At 40.7% G+C, this 17,262-nt stretch overlaps 1 protein-coding gene and 1 long non-coding RNA gene across 24 annotated transcripts in view; one reads left to right on the forward strand and one right to left on the reverse strand.

Moving 5' to 3' along the window:
• Positions 1 to 15,538, reverse strand: part of LOC126635311 (uncharacterized) — a 457,052-nt gene extending 441,514 nt beyond the window's left edge. For 17 of the 23 annotated variants that reach the window (XR_007627656.1, XR_007627649.1, XR_007627648.1 and 14 more), the window contains exon 1: positions 15,201 to 15,538. This is a non-coding gene — a long non-coding RNA (uncharacterized LOC126635311). The remainder of the gene's footprint in view (positions 1 to 15,200) is intronic. The other 6 variants (XR_007627642.1, XR_007627650.1, XR_007627645.1 and 3 more) reach the window with 1 other exon arrangement.
• Positions 15,539 to 15,852: 314 nt separating this feature from the next.
• The window catches only part of PKN2 (protein kinase N2), a 55,049-nt gene continuing 53,639 nt past the window's right edge, over positions 15,853 to 17,262 (forward strand). Inside the window, exon 1 of the mRNA XM_050306344.1 lies at positions 15,853 to 16,250. Within this exon, the coding sequence (XP_050162301.1) occupies positions 16,203 to 16,250 (48 nt within the window). The 5' untranslated portion in view covers positions 15,853 to 16,202. The remainder of the gene's footprint in view (positions 16,251 to 17,262) is intronic.

Raw genomic sequence — 17,262 nt, forward strand, 5'->3', positions numbered from 1 at the left:
TCTGCAGATAAATAACACAGGAAAATACACATTGCAGCAGGTGAATCATTATATTAGTAGATGCCCTGTACTAAATTTTATATATGAGAATTTCCATAATTTCATGGGTACCACTTTAAGAAACAGAATACGCTGAACTTTTATTGTGCTGTAGGAAGTAACAGCACATCAGCAGTTATGGTATTGCATATGGACTTTTGCTTCCTCCTGGGAGTTGTTTTCCTTAGAAACAAAGCTGATTCCTATTTTCCACTTTGCTGATAACTCTGTTCCTGCATAGTTCGTACTATGGTAGGACCTATTATGCACCCTTCCCTCTCCCTCCCACCCCTGCGTACCTACACACTTCCTCTTTCCAGAACAAAAGCTTTTTCCAGTTATTCAAGGAATCTCACAATATTATATTTCCTATCCTTATAGAGTAATATAAATTATTGTTCCAAAACATACTTTCAAAGGAGAAAGTATAATTATTACCCATGGGCCGTGCCTCTGTCAACTTTGTATTTAATCTTAAAATAGTCATGAGAGAAATGCTTTTGGGGAAAATGGGATTCCCTACACCAGTTCTGGTTGCACTACCTAGGTAAAAACAATTTGATTACAGAGGATTACTTATGCAAGGATTCCAGAATCAAAACTTAATGTAAATTCTGGTTATCTGCAGATATTCACAGCTACTGTCTTATGTCACAGCTACCATCTGGGATTTAATTCACAGTCTGCAAGCAGCAATGATAGAAACTCAAGACAGGTCAGGTTACTCCAGCTTAGCTATCAGACTCCTTGAAAACACACTGTGTAACCTTTAGAAAAACAAGCTTCCAATAAACACAAGAAGCAAGTTCCAGTCTCTGATCAAGAATTCTCTTATCTCTTAACCCTGGTTCCCAGACTAATGAGACTACTTTGAGAAAACTGTCTTTAAGTGTCTCCCCTTTATGCCATCCAGAATTCTGCAGGCTGTACGGCTCATTACATGTTCTCATAATACTGACTAGCCTTGCCATAATCTGTCTCCCTGCTGCCTGAGTGCAGGAACTCCTCACATCAAATTAAAGGGCCAGAAGCACAGGACACTTCAAGAAGGACAAGGAGGTGGCAAAGTTCACTGACTCTACACGGAGTAATTGCTGTGCTTTCTTAAGGAAAGTATTTCATCTACTCAGGAAGTCTAGCAGATGTACTTTCTGGGAGAAGGTGGTTCAGTGCTGATAGAGGTGCTAATATAAACTGTATATGAGACTACGGTTATAATTTTAAAATTAAAGACATACACAGCCAATCTTTCAGCCTTTCCTCTCGCCCAAAGTCAGCATTTTATTGTTTTTAAAGCTTTGCGTTGACACAGTGCCGACCAAAGGCAAACAGTACAAAATACAAGCAGACCCAGCATGTCACTTTGCAAAATAAAAATAGAATGGGGAAGAAGTGCTACAATGTCATGCAAAACATTTCCATACCTAATTAAAAAAAAAAGAAGACAATTGTAGAAGAAATTAATTCTTCTTAACCTAGAAAAAGAAACATATTCAGACCCAAGAACTGGAAGAAAAACAGTACCATACACTATTACATTAAAAAAAAGTGCCTTAGAAAAACTCTGTAGCATTCTGTAAATGAAGACTGAATGAAGAATTGTAAGCACATGAACACTGAAAACTACTGTCTTTTGCTACAGTCTGTAAGAAAATAGAACCTAAAACTGGGGCAGAATTTTTTTGGAACTGTGAACTTTGTTTACAACACTTAGCCCCACACAGACAACAGAAGTAGAGTACTTGAGATGAAGGAGCTGTGGGGCATTGTACACACACAAAACACACAGAGCCACAACTGATCTGTGATTAGCACAAGGCAGTGGAACAGCTCTTGATAATCAAGCCTCAGAATAGGATCAGACTAAGACCAGAGCTGCTCTTGTCAGTGACAACCTTATTAAGCAAAGCACTGACATCCCTCCACATCTAAACAGAAAAATAAAAAAACCAAAACATTTAATTTTACTGATTATGCTTTTCTTTTTGAAGAGTAAATTTTCAAAAAGCATAGCGGAGCTTAATCAGTGCCACTGTAGGCCTAGTTCAACTTGCGGTGAATTCAAGAAAAGGATTTGCCTTTTACATTGTAGTTGGTCTCACTGGGCCAGGTTTACAGAAAGCACATCCCTGTAAATGTAGTCAAGTTGAAAACAATGGCACTGTTCATACATGTAACGACAACTTTGTACAAGTAATGCTCGTAGGAAGGAAGGTGTTCAGGATACAGCCCTATTGATAGCTTTTGTGGCACAAAATCACCTCGGCAAGAAAGAATCAGGGTACGTATACTGAAGTTTAAAAGAAGAGGGGAATATACTTTGCTGTGTAAACCACAAAACTAGAGTGTCTTTGGATACTTCCTTATAATGAAAACCCAAAATATCATGGAAAAATTCACTCAGTGGTTTCAATCATCCATCCAGCATGAAAATAACTCCCTCATAATAATTTGTGATGGTTCTGAAACAATAAAGAAAACATGCAAATTACACCAATACAATAAAGACTTGATTATGTAACTGCTTTGCTTGTTTCACTGCAGCAACAGGCAAGTAAATAGAGACTGAATTGAACACAATTTAGCAATCTTATACTGCAAAAGAATATTCACTTGTGTTATTGCTTCAGCTACTTAAAATAAATAATTTTGGTAAATCATTATCAGCAAGGGACCTTATTTAAGGTCTATATCACTGGGCCTAGTTTCATTGTGTTTTTGCTTCACTTCCAGATTTTCAAGACAGAATTGCTTTGCTGTCAAATGACAGCAGAATACCTTTTACAAAATGTGTTCAATGAATTTTTAAGAGTTCCATTCCATTTTTCAGAATTTTCAGCATTCCATTTCTCAGAATTAATATTTTGAAATTATCCTTCCTAAGCACTTTCTAAGTGAGAATACTTAAGCATATTAGAATTTACAAGTATATTTTAACCTCATTAGAGCCAATGGAAGTTAAGTACAGGTTTAAGTGTGTTTCAGGATATTCCCTTGTATTTTAGACTAAGATAGAAAAACATTGAAAACTGTATCAGGCAGTTTCCAGAGTGCACATACAAGATATTCTATATAAAAAATGGCAATATAATGTGCTAATATACTCAGTTATTTCTTTTTTCATGTCATGGTAAAGACATCAACAGTGTTGTCTCTGGGGGTGATCAGAAGAAAAATTAACCTTTTCTTCAGCTACATGAAATCTAAATTTAAGAGAAGGTTCCTCTTTCCTGGTTCCTTCTCAGAGCGATGGAATTTCCCACACCACTGTGGGTGAGACTCCACATTTAAAATTTGATTCATTAATGGTGCTTGAAGCAGCATTAACTCATCCTTCAGGCTCTCTGAGCTGTGTCAGAAGGGGTCACAGAGTACTGGTGCTGGCCAGCAGCCAGTGACAGCATGGCGAGCAGCCAGCCATTCTGCTATGAACTGGAGGGGGTTCCTGAGAGAATTTCAGGGTTTTTCTGTATTTCCACCTTTATTACAACCCAAGATCTCCTGCAGAGTTTGCATGTACAGCTTATGGATACCAAAAGCAATGCTCCTCTTTTGCAGAATGCTTTCATAAAGAAACCAAATCAACGGTAAGATTTTTATACAACTTCATGCAGCTTAGGTGCGTGAACTTCTTTTGGCCAAATCACATGCACATACAATTTTATGGAATTGAAAATTTGAGGTAATTCCTGCTTTCCTTGCAAGCTGAGAAAAACAAATATAGGAATTAATAATATTATCTTATCCAAGTTCCCTATTTAGGAGGAAAATAATCTTCTGTGTTACAGTTTCCTGTACTTTAACATTCTTAACCATGAACTACCAGATTTGGTCCTGAAAAATTCTGAAGCAAGATTTGGAAAATTTGTACATATATTATGAAATGAAACCAAGTTACACTTGGCTTCCGAGAAAATAAAATAATTAAAGTTTGTATATAACAAAGACACAGTATGGGTTATGGAGAAAAAAACTGCACTTTGACATGGTACAACAGGAGTAGGTAATATCACCGATACATCATTTTCTCATACATATTTATAAAGGTCTATGTGTAAAGCAGCTACCCAAAAATGTACAACACAAAAATGCACAGTTCTTTGGGAAATGGACTTCATATAATCTGATAGAAAAACTTTACTGTGGCATACTTGAAAATAGATTGAAAATTATTGCCTCACTTTGAACATTTCCTGAAATGCACTGTAATATCAGTACAAAGCTGACAGCATCAATCAGGAATCTTCAGATACTTCATTTGATTTTTCAGAGAGATGAGAAAGCAACAAAGTGACTAGACGAAGCAATTCCAGATACTTATAGCACATTAATCAACTCAAAATGAACTCCTTTTGTCTGCAGCTGCAATGGTTTAGAAGATATTTCCTAAACAAATAGATAATATTCTCTTTTCTATTACAACTGATCAAACTCTGAGACTTACATGAGAATCTAAAAAAAAAAACCCACCTAATACTACTAGTATTTTTTTTATTAAAGAGCATGCTTACAATTGTGAAATAATGGTTACAGAAGTTCAAATAAAGCTTATTTTTTAAATTCTATCTGACCTTGGATTTGACAAAATTGTATATGGGTCAAGATTATGAAAGAGCTTCCATTACATGAAGTTATCTAAGTATTGTTCAGACTGGTTTTCAGGATGAAATACTAGCTGAAGTTTGTATTTACTTCATGTGCAATCACTTTAACCTTGCTATTTGCACAGCAGATGTCTTCTTCACAAGACTACAGAAGCCATTGACTATAAATCTTGATAAGATAAGCTGTTCATTCTGTGCTTGTCAGAGCACTCTAAAAAGTCGCATAAAAGAAAACAATTACTGAACTGAGGCAAACAGTAAATGCTGATCCTCGAGTTCTGATGGGGACTTATGGGGCTTCTGACCAAGTAAAACCAGCAGAATTAGAACAATTGTAAAAACGTCATTATACAGAATTTGATTCACTTGTGAAATTTAATTCATATGAATGCCAAAACTGCAGTTGCAATTTTTCTAATTGGCATCATTGCTGAAATCTCAATAGTTAAAAAGATTAAATGAGCATATTAATTCAGCTACTTCCTTTATCCTCGCATTTACCCATTCAGTCATCAGTGACACAATCTGTGGCTAAAGCAGGAATGGAAAAGCTTGTATTCCCATCCTCGTGAGGAAGAGAGTGGCCAAGACTGCCAATTCTATAGTTAACAAAAGCCTCCAATGAGTGCTTTCCACTATCTCTGGAAATAGTTTTGGAAAGCAGGTTCCATCCATTTTTCTGCTTTACTGAGTTGATTAAGGAAGTTCATTCCACTTAAAAAAATGACATCAAATCAACACAAGGACTGAGGGCTCCAACTTCCTGTTAAATAGAGAAAAGTACAAAAAATACACAGCAGATAGTATTTTGGGCACGTGTATCTTCACAATAATGGTTAAAAAAAACTAGTTAAGGTGAACGACCCTGTAGAGATGAGAATATTGTTCCTTTTTTGAAGAGATATTAACATGCTCTGGGCAAAGTTTCTAACTGATCCTCAAAAAGTTAGGTATTTTGTATTTAAATTAGTTGCCTTCAGAGAACTCACTATAAGGAGAAAAGTGTTATCTTCTTAATCTCTGTCCACCAGGTGAAACAAAAACCTGCCACTCCTCTAATTTCAATTGTCTTCTACAAATGAACTTTCTAGAAATACAAGCCCGATTCTGCTTTTACATAAGTGATGCTAATGAGCTGCTCCTCAGTTTTCTGAAGTTGACAAGCAGTCAGGCTATTTTCTAGGGCAAAACTGACTTTCTGTGAGATACCAATTCACTAACACTAAGCATCAAAAGATGCATTATGACTGAAGTAGTTTTTTATGCAGCATTCCATGCTTTGGCTTACAATATTCTACAGCCTCTAGGCATCTGGGAATCTCAGAACAAACAGAGAAGTTATCTGCAGCCCTACCTTAAAAGACAATGGATAAAATAAAAAATAATTGGATAAAATAAAAATAGATTAAAACGATAAAACAAATAGTAATTGGATAAAGTAAAAAATAATTGGCCAACCACACAAGAATGACATATGATAGTACCACCTTTAAGGCGTATGCACGTGTGGACAAGCCTCGAAAAACAACATTAGCATTACTATACATATGCTGTTTAACCAGCTGCACAGGGGATCACAGCAGTGGGCAGCAGGAAATAGGCAAACCTCCTCAAGATCTCCCTTCTTTTTTGTCTTTTCATCTTTTCAAGGTGTACAAAGGAAAAAAGCATCAGAGATGTCTGGATTAAACCTTTCCTTGAACATTTTCCTTTTGGATTTTCTCCACATTTTCACATGACTGGGAAACACGGGTGTTTTTGCCTTGATTGGCAGAAGAATTATACAAAGTATATTGACATTAACAAATCATCAATTAGTTCATTATTAGTATGAAAAGTACAGTATCAATGCCAGTTAAGGTTTGGATGAACCAATCTGCAACTGAAATTTATCTCATATTAGAACATGAGATGCATCTCAGTGTGCTGTACTCAGTATGTGATTCACTGTGTATTTTAACTCTTCAACAAAGAATCACAGACTTCCTTCCACTGACACAAACAGTAAAATTCCTCAGAAGAAGCTGGAAGGAAAATCAAAGTTTTTACCTTGTCACATGTGGAGTTCCCTTGGTAGAGAACTTCCCATGTAAAAGAAGAATTCAATCTTAAATTCTTAAGAGGCATAAGCACTACTAAAGGATAATAATCACTACAGCAAAAAATCAGTTATAGCAAATTGCCACTAGATGGAGCAATTTAATATTAAAATTTCCCTTTATAAAGAATCTTTCACTATTTCACCTTTACCGATTTTTTTTCCTTTCTATGGACACTTAGAAATACTGTGTCCTTGCATATAATGTAAATAAGAGGAAAGTTGCAAATAAAAAATGAATAAATACTAATGTTTCTATATTTTGCCTGTATTGCAGCAAAGATTGGAAACAGTGTGAGGAAAACTGCAATTCTAAAGCACTTTGGTTAAACTCTTAATTTAATTAATCCACACCCACTAATCTTCAAAAACATTAAGCATTAAGAAATATTAAGCAGTTTATCAGAGTACTATGCTCTCTATTCACCAGACACTAGAAGAACTTTTTGCCAGTAGAGATTATTCTACCCTACCCTGAACCTTAGCCTATTATATATTTAGAATTCTTCTATACTTTTATATCAAACTGAGAGTTAAGAATATTTTGTACAGACACAAGAGAAAAAGAAACTTGACCTCATTGGCTTGAATCCCAATTTATATCAGTTGTATCTAAGATGGTTGTAGAACTACAGTGCCTTCTGTCAGAGTAAGACCAAAAGTTGAACCTATGTCTACTTAAAATTTCAACTGTTAATTTCAAGCAAAAATTTACAGTTGTGACTATTCGAAATACTTCCTGATAACATCTATCTGTACCTTGTAAAGGTGATGTGTATGTTTAAAAAACAAAACCGCAGTGTTGTTGTTGAAGGCAGCTCTGAGGCACCAAGTAAATCCTCAGTGATTACATGGGTCTTACAATCCTTCTTAAATACTGGATTTGCCGGGAAAAGGGGAAGCAATAAACAGAGTTAAGAACAGCCTGGGAATGGCGATCCCCACTGGCCCCTGCTTCACCTTTTCCTTTTCAATGATTTCTGTTATACTATACTTATGAAATATTCATATTTCTGATTGATAAAATAATCTGAATGTTATGAAAACAAGTTATACTGTCTGCTGTATCTAAAGTCTGAAAGCCTCATAATACAGTATACAATTTTATTATCCTATTATTATCCTATTATTGCACTTTTCTAATGTTAAATCAACTTCTACCTGCATAACAAATGTAAATAACAACTGGATTTACTGTTTTCTTTAGGTCCATGGGAAAACACGTGCTTTCAATGTCTAGTTATGGTGTTTTTTTCCAAAAACTGTTACTATTATCTATCACAATTAATTAAACATAACCCAAACATTAGGCTGTTATGCAATTATTAAGGTAATTGTGCACTTCTATGCTACAGAATTCAGCCATGGTGCCAAACATAGTGAAGACATATCATTGACATATCCTTGTCATGTCCATCATTATCACGACTACATTCAGCACATGTCCAATGAATCTAAGCTCTCTTATCTCAATCAGTCATTAAAGTCATTGCAATGCAAAGGCCTACTAGATTGATCTCAGAATGGAGAGAAAGAATACAGGACAGGAAGAGGGTAAACCTTTTTATTTTGGTTTTAGATTATTACACTTCATTTTTATGCTTTGCTCCATCACTGCACTAGTTCCAGTAGGGGGTGTGTGTGCAAAGTAGAAGAAAGCAAAAAACATGCCAAGAGAAAAAGAATGAGAGCATGTTGAATAAAGCACTCCATTAGCTGGAGACATTTCTAGTGCTTGTGTAAAAACTGCCTTCATTAAAGCTAACATGTCAACATTGCAGCAAGCAGAGGCAAATGAGCATAAAGAAAATCCAGATTACCATGTTTCAAATATCAGCCCAGTATACTTTAGCCCTCTCCTCCATTAACTCCACCTCAGTGTTTGCCTCTGGTTGACTGCTCCTTGACAGTGTAGATACAGAACACAGATCAAGGCTCCAAAGCATTTTTCCATGTGTTCTTCACTAGTTTCTAGCCCCATTTTTCTTATAAAGAAGAAACAAGTTCACCAACTGCAAACTACCTGCTAGGCAGCAAATCAGCTTGAAAGTGGTTTATATTTCTAATATTTCATTAAGTGATTATAATAAATGGTTCAAATCCAAGGCCAGACTGACAATGTGGGATTTCAGTGAATGCATTTCAAGATACTTTGAAGCAACTTAACCCGAACTGATTCAGCTTAATCCTTTAGACATCCAGTGTTTGCCCTAGAACATAAAAACCATAACATTAAGTGCTTATAAGAAAAGGTATTACACTTTAAAAAAATCACTGGCTTCTCTGTATCTAAGAAAATTAAGAGAAGCACAAGCATTTAATTAATCTCTCAGATGCATAATAATTTCACTTTCCAGTCAGAAGATTCACTCCACAATTAACATTGCAACTAGTTTCCACTATAGAAATCTCACCTAACCCTTTCTACATTGTGTTTTTATCAGACAACATAAGAGAGTCAGCAGATTCATTCACGCAAAAGAAAATGCCTTTGAAGAACCTGAAATGTGTGAAAGTTTCAGTTGTAGCTAGTTAAAAAGGTACATGTGTGATTAACTTCTCCACTCACTGCTATTATGAGCATCCCACTCCAGGGGTGGGGGAGAAGGAAGAAAGAAAAAAAAAGAAGGAAAAAAAGAGAGAGATAGTAGTCTTACTTCCTCACTTATGCTTAAACAACACTTAATTAAGTAGAATCCACTTTAACAAGCCATCTCTGAACCACAGGGTTCATAAGCAGTAGAACATGAATCAAAGCAATGTGAAGCTGCAGTAAATTACACGACAGCAAGTTTGTCTGCCACAGCATGAGAATAAAAAAATTGAGGGTGAGAGAAGACAGGGAGTTAAGACAGGGAAGAGAGAAGGGGAAGCAGTAACATATTTTGTATCAGCACTTTTTTGAATGTGTCTTTCTCTCAATATTGTTTGATGCAATTGTCATTTTCTCTGAATGTTGTTAAGCTTTCTTCTCTCCTGAGGATGTCAGTCCCAGCAGAGCAAGGAGAATGCAATTAGAGCTAGCTATAAACCTGCCGGGTAACTCTCTTCTAAGTGTTCATTAGATGAAGATAGATCTGCCCTTTTAATTCAGAGACGTTGCATACTAAGTACAAGTTAATAACTACTTAGGACTTCAATCCCTGACAGAGTTACATATGCAGGCTACTGTCTCTGAGAAGAGATAAAGACATGGAGAGAAAAAACAGCCATCAAGTTAATCATGACCAAAAATCATTACCATCTAAGACTGTGTGTCTGATGAAGTTTGTTTCAGGACCATTTGACATAGTTATTCATTGTGTCCATGAACATATTAGAGCAGAAGAAAACGCTGACGTGTAGACACCGTACCACCAGACATGTCACCGCAGCTGTACACATTTTCATGCAGAGGACTTAGTTCCTGTTTCTGTCAGTCTTTGCTGTAGAATTCAAATCAGTAAATTAAAATTGGTTGAGGACAACCAAAAGTTTGTAAGTCGCACACATGAACTTCCACAACACAGGGTGAGACCAGTCTGTCACACCATGATGCAGAGTAGAACAGACACAACCTTCTGCCTTCTGCATACCCTGCTGGGATCTGCTACAAATCTGCAGTCCAGTATTCCTGGCAGTGACACTGCCCACGGGCAGGTCAAACCCCACCTTAGAGGCATGCAAGAGATATCCCTGCAGGAGCCTTTCAAGCACAGACCTCCTGCTTTGCAAAGATTTCTCTGGGGATGCCCATGTCTGACTCATCCTTTGCAATACATTTCCCTTTCCTCCAAATGCAGACTGGGACTTCAGCTATGCTATGAAACTTTTTGTTTGTTTTATATTTGAAAAGCCTTTTGTAGGAATTTGATTCTCCTAGAATCATGGAAAGTTGCACACCCTAATGCTGCATAAGACAACCTTCAATTATCTCCTGAGACCAGATTTTCTAATGTCTTTTCACATCAACTTTAGGTCACAGCCATCTACATTTCTTCAGAAAATCGCCCTTCTTCATAACAGGAGAACGTATTGCGGATCACTCTTGAATGCATCTTGCCTTGGTTTGCAACAAACTGAGGTACTTTCAACTAGTCACCGTCTCAAGTAATGCGCTTGCAGTTGACAGAAATAAAGCAATGAGACCAGGAACTATCCAAAGGTACAGTTATCTTGCTTGGAATGATCCTTGGAATGATACACTGTTGGAAAATGACGTTACCAATGCTGCACCAGGCCCTATTCACTCAGTGTATTCAATGAAAGCATAAGAGTCCATCTGGGCACAGCTCATTGCAGAAACACCACCAAGTATAAGCTGGATCCTATGATCAAGTTTAATTAGAATCACTGGGACTTAGCAAAGGTGTACAAATCAATCATGTTGATCCACTTGTAGGCTCACAGCCTTAATGTAAAGACATAAAGCACGGTTATTACTTCAAATAATCCAAGTTGATCTCCTTTAGAGAAATGAGGTCTGATCTTACAGCTGGTTCTGCACAGGTAGGGCTTTCCTCTCCACAAGGTTCCAGAGACGTTAACTGGCATACAGTAATTTTTCCTTGTAAGAGAAGGATGGAAAAGAAAAACAGGAAGCAATAACAGGAATGAACCTCCTTACCCTGGAGCACTCTTTTCTCACTGACTTCAAGTCTTCCCAAAGTCCAGAATTAATAAAACAGATAGTAAGATAAAGTTTTTTGCACTCCACTCCTCGTAACATCTGCCTACTTGGCTGGGTGATTATTTTATGCCTACACGTAGCCCTGGGTAATAGTATGTAAACATAGAAGACAAATTTTAAGTAGAACGTGTGCAGCAATTACTAGGAGGGTTATGATTACATCACGGAAATCCACTCAAAAGTTGTAAGATTAGCTGTGTAATTAAAAGAGTAATGAATAGTTTAAGAATACACAAAATTTGCAAGCAGCATGAGAGCTAAATAAACTTACGTAGTCATTTCAGTTTTCTGTTTATGACATGTCATCAACTTGTGCTCATCACTGTCAGTGGTTCATCAGTAAGAGCCTCAGAGCGCTTTCATGCTCTCTCAGGAGCCTTTTCTTACATGGAATTCCCTTTGAGAAATCTGAGTGAAAGGCAGGGAATTAACATCTTAGAAATACTATGGAAGAAGTGAGTTTTCAAAAAAGGAAAATTATCCACACTTTTGACTTTTTTTTTTCAAATTTTTTATTTTCTCCTTTTGGCATTTTCTTTAATAAACACCAGTAAGTTGTTGGTCTAAAAAAGATTATTATAATAATTTATTTTTTAACTCAAAGTTTAACATGACCTAGACATATTTATTTCTAAATCTATGGTGAGATGTATTATTGGAAGCTTTACAAAACAAATTATTGTCAAATTTTTGACAAATATTGACAAATATTGTCACCATTTTTTAAGAAGCAAGATGGAAAGTACTGTTCTTTATTAATATCCTACTTTTTTCAACATCTCCAGGCTGAAGTAAGCAAACAAAGAAGGCAAAGATGTATACATTCTCCCATCTCTTTTTTTCTGTGCCTTATAGTTCCAGGATTTCATAAGATTTTCAAAGGACCCAACCTAGACAAGAGTACAGTTCCACAAGTGTAATACCGCTATGTCTGGAAGTCAGGGACAAAAAATGGCTGCATTATTAAAAATCTGTTTGGTGGTATTGGGTTTTTCTTAAACTAATGTTAGGGCTACACTACTTTTACATAGTTTTTTCTTTATTCCTAAGTGAAAGAATTTAAATACTATCCCAAAGTAGACTTGAACTGTGAATTTTAGCATTACTACTTTGTGAGACAAGGATTTCCTTTAACAGGTATTAATATTACTTGCAAAATTAAATAACCTTTACCCCACCCCATTAAAAAAGGCCCGTAATTCCTAGAGTTCATTCTGGGCCTAAAAAGGTGGTGGCCTGGCCTAGAATTGCTCTGCCCCCACTCATCTACTAACAGTATCTGCAGAATTGTATCTGATTTCTTCCTTCCCAAGAGTTCCATTTAACCCATACCCAAGCACGTCTCTACATTGTTGTCCCTCTAGACTTACATCACTAATTTAAACAAGCAAAATTAACCAGAAGCTTAAATTAAAAATTACTTTTTTCCTGGTAGAGTTTTGCGAGTAGTAAGTACAATAATATAATTAACTCCTATCTGGTGTTCTTCACATCTCACTCCTCATTTCTATATGCAACACCAAGTGAAAACAAATTCTTCCTTAGATGGTATATTGGACTAGTTAGAACTATTCTAAAAAATACTTTACATTTTGCTTACAGTACCCTGCACATTCCCCCAAGAGTTCTGTACTATGCTCAAGGGCTCACAAGGTGTGTTTTGCACAAGGAACACTGAAGTCTCAGCTATTCACTTTTCCAGATCTTTGGGACAAAGACTTTAATAACAAAACCTGAAGGAAAGGAACAATTAAAGGCCTCAGTCAGTTGTATTGGCGTCCCTTTCATTCAGTTTGTTTTTCCAGTATGCTAATTGAGTGCAGGAATGAGCTAACATAATAAGGGCTGAAGAAATAGCATTCAGATATTTTAAGGCACGGGCTGAACTCAGGATTCCATATAATGCTAAATTCTTGGACTTACATACTTGACTGCCTTCTGTTTTGGGACTCACTCAAAACGTTCCCTCTTGCTCAGTAATTCACTGTCACAGTACTTAAATGCAGAGCTACAGTTGTCCACAGCTGCCTTGTGCTTTCCAGACTCTGAAGGAAGAATGATTAAGTATCAGAGATTCAGCTAAACCAATGTTGTTTTATCACCAGTTTCTCTTTTGATTCCTGTGCCACTACACCTCCATCAAAGAATCTAGGACTTTGTCTTTCCAAGTTGCATAAATAGCATCAGGAAAACAAAAAAAGATTACAGGCCTTGTCTTGAGAGGGTTAATAATATATTCTAGGCTACACTCAATAGGCAGGCTGGGTTAAGCATGAACCAAAGTCAGCTGCCTGTGTTTAGAAACAATCTCAAGCTTCACTACCTTTGATGATGCCCACTCATATATCTGTGAATTTTCTTTGGGGCACAATCTGTGTTTCCCTCTGACCATGCCTTATAAAATATGTGTGCAAGCACATTGATCCTCCTTTGCAATGGGAGCAGGCCAGGAGATGAGCTGTAGTAATGGATCACATACACACTGACAAGTGTACCAAGACACTTTTAACCCAGTCATTTCTGTGATTAATTCTTTATATCCTGCACCATCTATTCTCCAAACGAGTTCAAATGAAGTTTAAATACAGTCTGGAATCATTCTGTCAGGCTCAAAATGAGCAATTACTCTATAAATGGCCTTCCCCACCAAACCCCATCACCTTCTCCTGCCCAAAACCACACCATGCTCTACAAGTAAAGCCATTTCATGGCTTTTGACACATGACCACTAAAATAAGACTACTTCATACCACTGACACTGAAGCTGTGCTGGCACAAGTTTTAGTGGATAGTATTCTTTGTAGAATAGTGACTTTTAGACAACCAGCACGTAGTTTTCTTCCTGAGCCTGTAGATGCCTGGCTATGCAGAACAGAAGTTAAGCCACTGGCTTCATATGAACTAAGTGTGTAGATTTGTGTATGTGGAAGATTATGAACTATATGAAACAGCTACATAGATTTAAGTACGTGGAAAAGTGTCATTTCAGTAAAAATGTTCATTGATACTGTAGAACTGTCTTAGTATTGCTTTTATGTGAAATTACCTGTGTGAATAAGTTCATAAACTTCTGTACTGCAGCACAGTACTTCAGATTGTCAGGTTTGTTTGGTGCTCAACAGCGAAAGTATAAGCACCCTTAAAATGCTTCAAATTTGCTAGGATTAGTAGTGGTAATTTAATGTTTACTTCTCTCATTCCCTTTTTCCTCAAAAACCTCGAAACAAACCAACTCAACTTTAACTTGCAGTTCTAGAGCAAACAGACTACTATTGGCCTGTATCCATACAGACATACAGCAGCATAAACAGCACAACTGCTGATCCTTGCATGAGGTTGAATCTGCTGAAAATACCTCAGCTTACATGAGTTTATATGAGTTTGCACAGACTAAAAAAAAAAAAAAAAAAAAAAACCACGACAGCTATAATTGCTTCCACAGAGCATATTTGCATGAGTCCAATTATCCTAATGTAAGATCCAATATTAGGGTGGAATGAGAATGCACGTGTGTGGACTGGACAACAGAAAGCATATTTATGGACAGGTGCAAAAACCCAGCACTCGAGAGAGGCAGGAAGCTTAGAATAAATGGTCGTGTCACATGCTGCCACGAGGGAAGAGAAACCATTTCCTCCCAGGCACCCAAACTGCCTTTAAAGCTCTCAGCAGCTCATTACTCCGCAAATTGACTGAACAGCGCCAGCCCCCCAAAAACTCACCAAGCACCCCAAGTATAAACATTTAGCTCTTTAAACTATTAAAAACGGCATTAAGAGCCCCCACTCACCACAACCTCCTGGGCCACTGCTCCAGGTCCCCAGGGTGGCAGGTGGCTGCCCTCTCTCCGGGCGCTTGAGACAAGCGTGACCTCTCCTTCCTGAGCTACCTGCCTTCGCTAACCCACAAACCGAGGGCTTCATCTGCCTCCTGGGCCTAGGGGAGCCGAGCCCCTGCAGCCCCCAACACCAAGGATGTGCCACACGCAACCCCCACCACCTCCACCCCCGCCACCACCGGAGGAATTCACAGGATTTCCCAGCACTGGAGCTTAACGGATGGGGAATCGGCACGGGCGGAGTGTGGAAGGAGGGAGGGAGGCGGCGAGGCTGCGGAGGGTCAGGGGGCTGAGGGGTCTGAGGGGGCGGAGGGGCCGTGAGGGCTGAGGGGCCTCGCGCCGGGGGTGTCACGCGGGGGGGTCGCGCGGGGGTCGCGCGCAGCCCGCCGCCCGCGAGCGGGGCCGCTCTGCCTCCCCGCGCCGTCACGTGCCGGCGGGAGCCGCAAAGCAGCGGCGGCGTTTGCGACGGGGTGACAGCCAAATGGTGCGACACCGGCGGCGGCCGCAGGCGCAGCAGCCGCGGCGCTGCCAGGGCCGAGCGCCGCGCCCGGGCGGGGAGCGCACGGCGGGCACCGCGAACCGCCCCGCGAACCGCCCCGCACACCGCCCCGCACACCGCCGGGAACGCACCGCGGGCACAGCCCCGCGCCCCGCACACCGCTCCGCTCCGCCGGGAACGCACCGCGGGCAGAGCCCCGCACCCCGGACACCGCTCCGCTCCGCGGGCACCGCACCGCGCCCCCGCGCCCGGCGCGACCCCCATGAGAGCAGAGCGGGCGGCGGCCGCCCCCGCGCACCCCCGCCCGCCCGCCCGCCTGAGCACGGAGCGCTCCCCCGCCCCGATGCGCCCTTAGTCCCGGCCCCGGACCCGCCTCCCGCGCTCCCCTCCCCGCCGGCGGCGGCGGCAGCAGCGGCAGCAGCAGCGCCCAGGTGCGGACTTCAAACCCCGGCGCAATGGCGTCCAACGCGGCCGAGAGGGAGATCCTCTTCACTGAGATACAGGTAAGCGGCGAGGAGCGCCCCGGGGGCGCCGTCCCAGCCCTGCTCCCCTCCCTCCCTGCCGGGGAGCCCGCAGCAGCCGCCGCGCCCCGCCGCCCCCTGCCCGCTGCTCGGCGCGGGACGCCCCCCCCGCACCCACACCCAGCCCGGGCCGGGGGGGCGGCGGCGGAAGCCCGTGCCCACCCCAGGCCTCTTCCCGCCGCTCTCCCCCGGGAGCGGAGGCGCCGCCGCCCGGTCACGGCCCCACCCCGCCGCCGGCCGCGACCCGCTTTTGTCTGCGCTCGGCTCCCTCCTAACCCGCCGAGCGGCCGCGTCCCTCCGGCGGGGCCGGCCTGCGCCGCGCCCCCAGCCCCGGCAGCGCCCCGAGGCTGCCCGCAGCCGCTGCGGGGCCCGGAGCTCTCGCCCTCCCCGCCGCCCGGGCGCGGAGCTGGTCCGGGCCCCGCCGAGCGCGCCCGAGGCCACCCCGCCCGCGTCAGGGTCAGGCAAGAGCCTCCTGTGCCCTGGACATGGCACCGCGCAGCAGCCGCGGCTGCTTCCTTCTTGTAGGCCTTGAACGCCGAGCCCGGGAAGAGGAGAAAATGGTGCGAACAGCCTTGTCTGTCCCACCGCGAGGGTTCTTGTCACTACATAAATATAAGTCCAAACAACCCGCAACACTGTTAGACGTCTTGAAGACTCGAGGGTTGGACCTTTTCATCCCTGTCCTTTGACCACTTTTGGTTGCCCGTGCAAGTGTTTCTTTTCTGCTTGTCAGCTTCAGGGTTAGCAGGGTTAGATGCAATTCGGGAGTTTTGTGTTCTTATCTTTAAATGTCAGCTCAACCTGCTACCTCTTAAGCTTCCCTGTCCCGAAGAAAGTTTGCTTTCCTTTTTTTTTTTTTTTTTTAATATACATCGTTAGGTCTATGTAAGTTATGTTTAACCAGGCAAAAAATGTGTCTCTGAATTTATTAGAGAGACAATTAAACAAAATAAGAAGACCATAAATGGAAAGTATTGAATTTAATGCTCAAAAA

The sequence above is a fragment of the Myiozetetes cayanensis genome, unplaced genomic scaffold (assembly GCF_022539395.1).
Source record: "Myiozetetes cayanensis isolate MyiCay16 unplaced genomic scaffold, myiCay2020 scf12, whole genome shotgun sequence".
Lineage (NCBI taxonomy): Eukaryota > Metazoa > Chordata > Aves > Passeriformes > Tyrannidae > Myiozetetes > Myiozetetes cayanensis.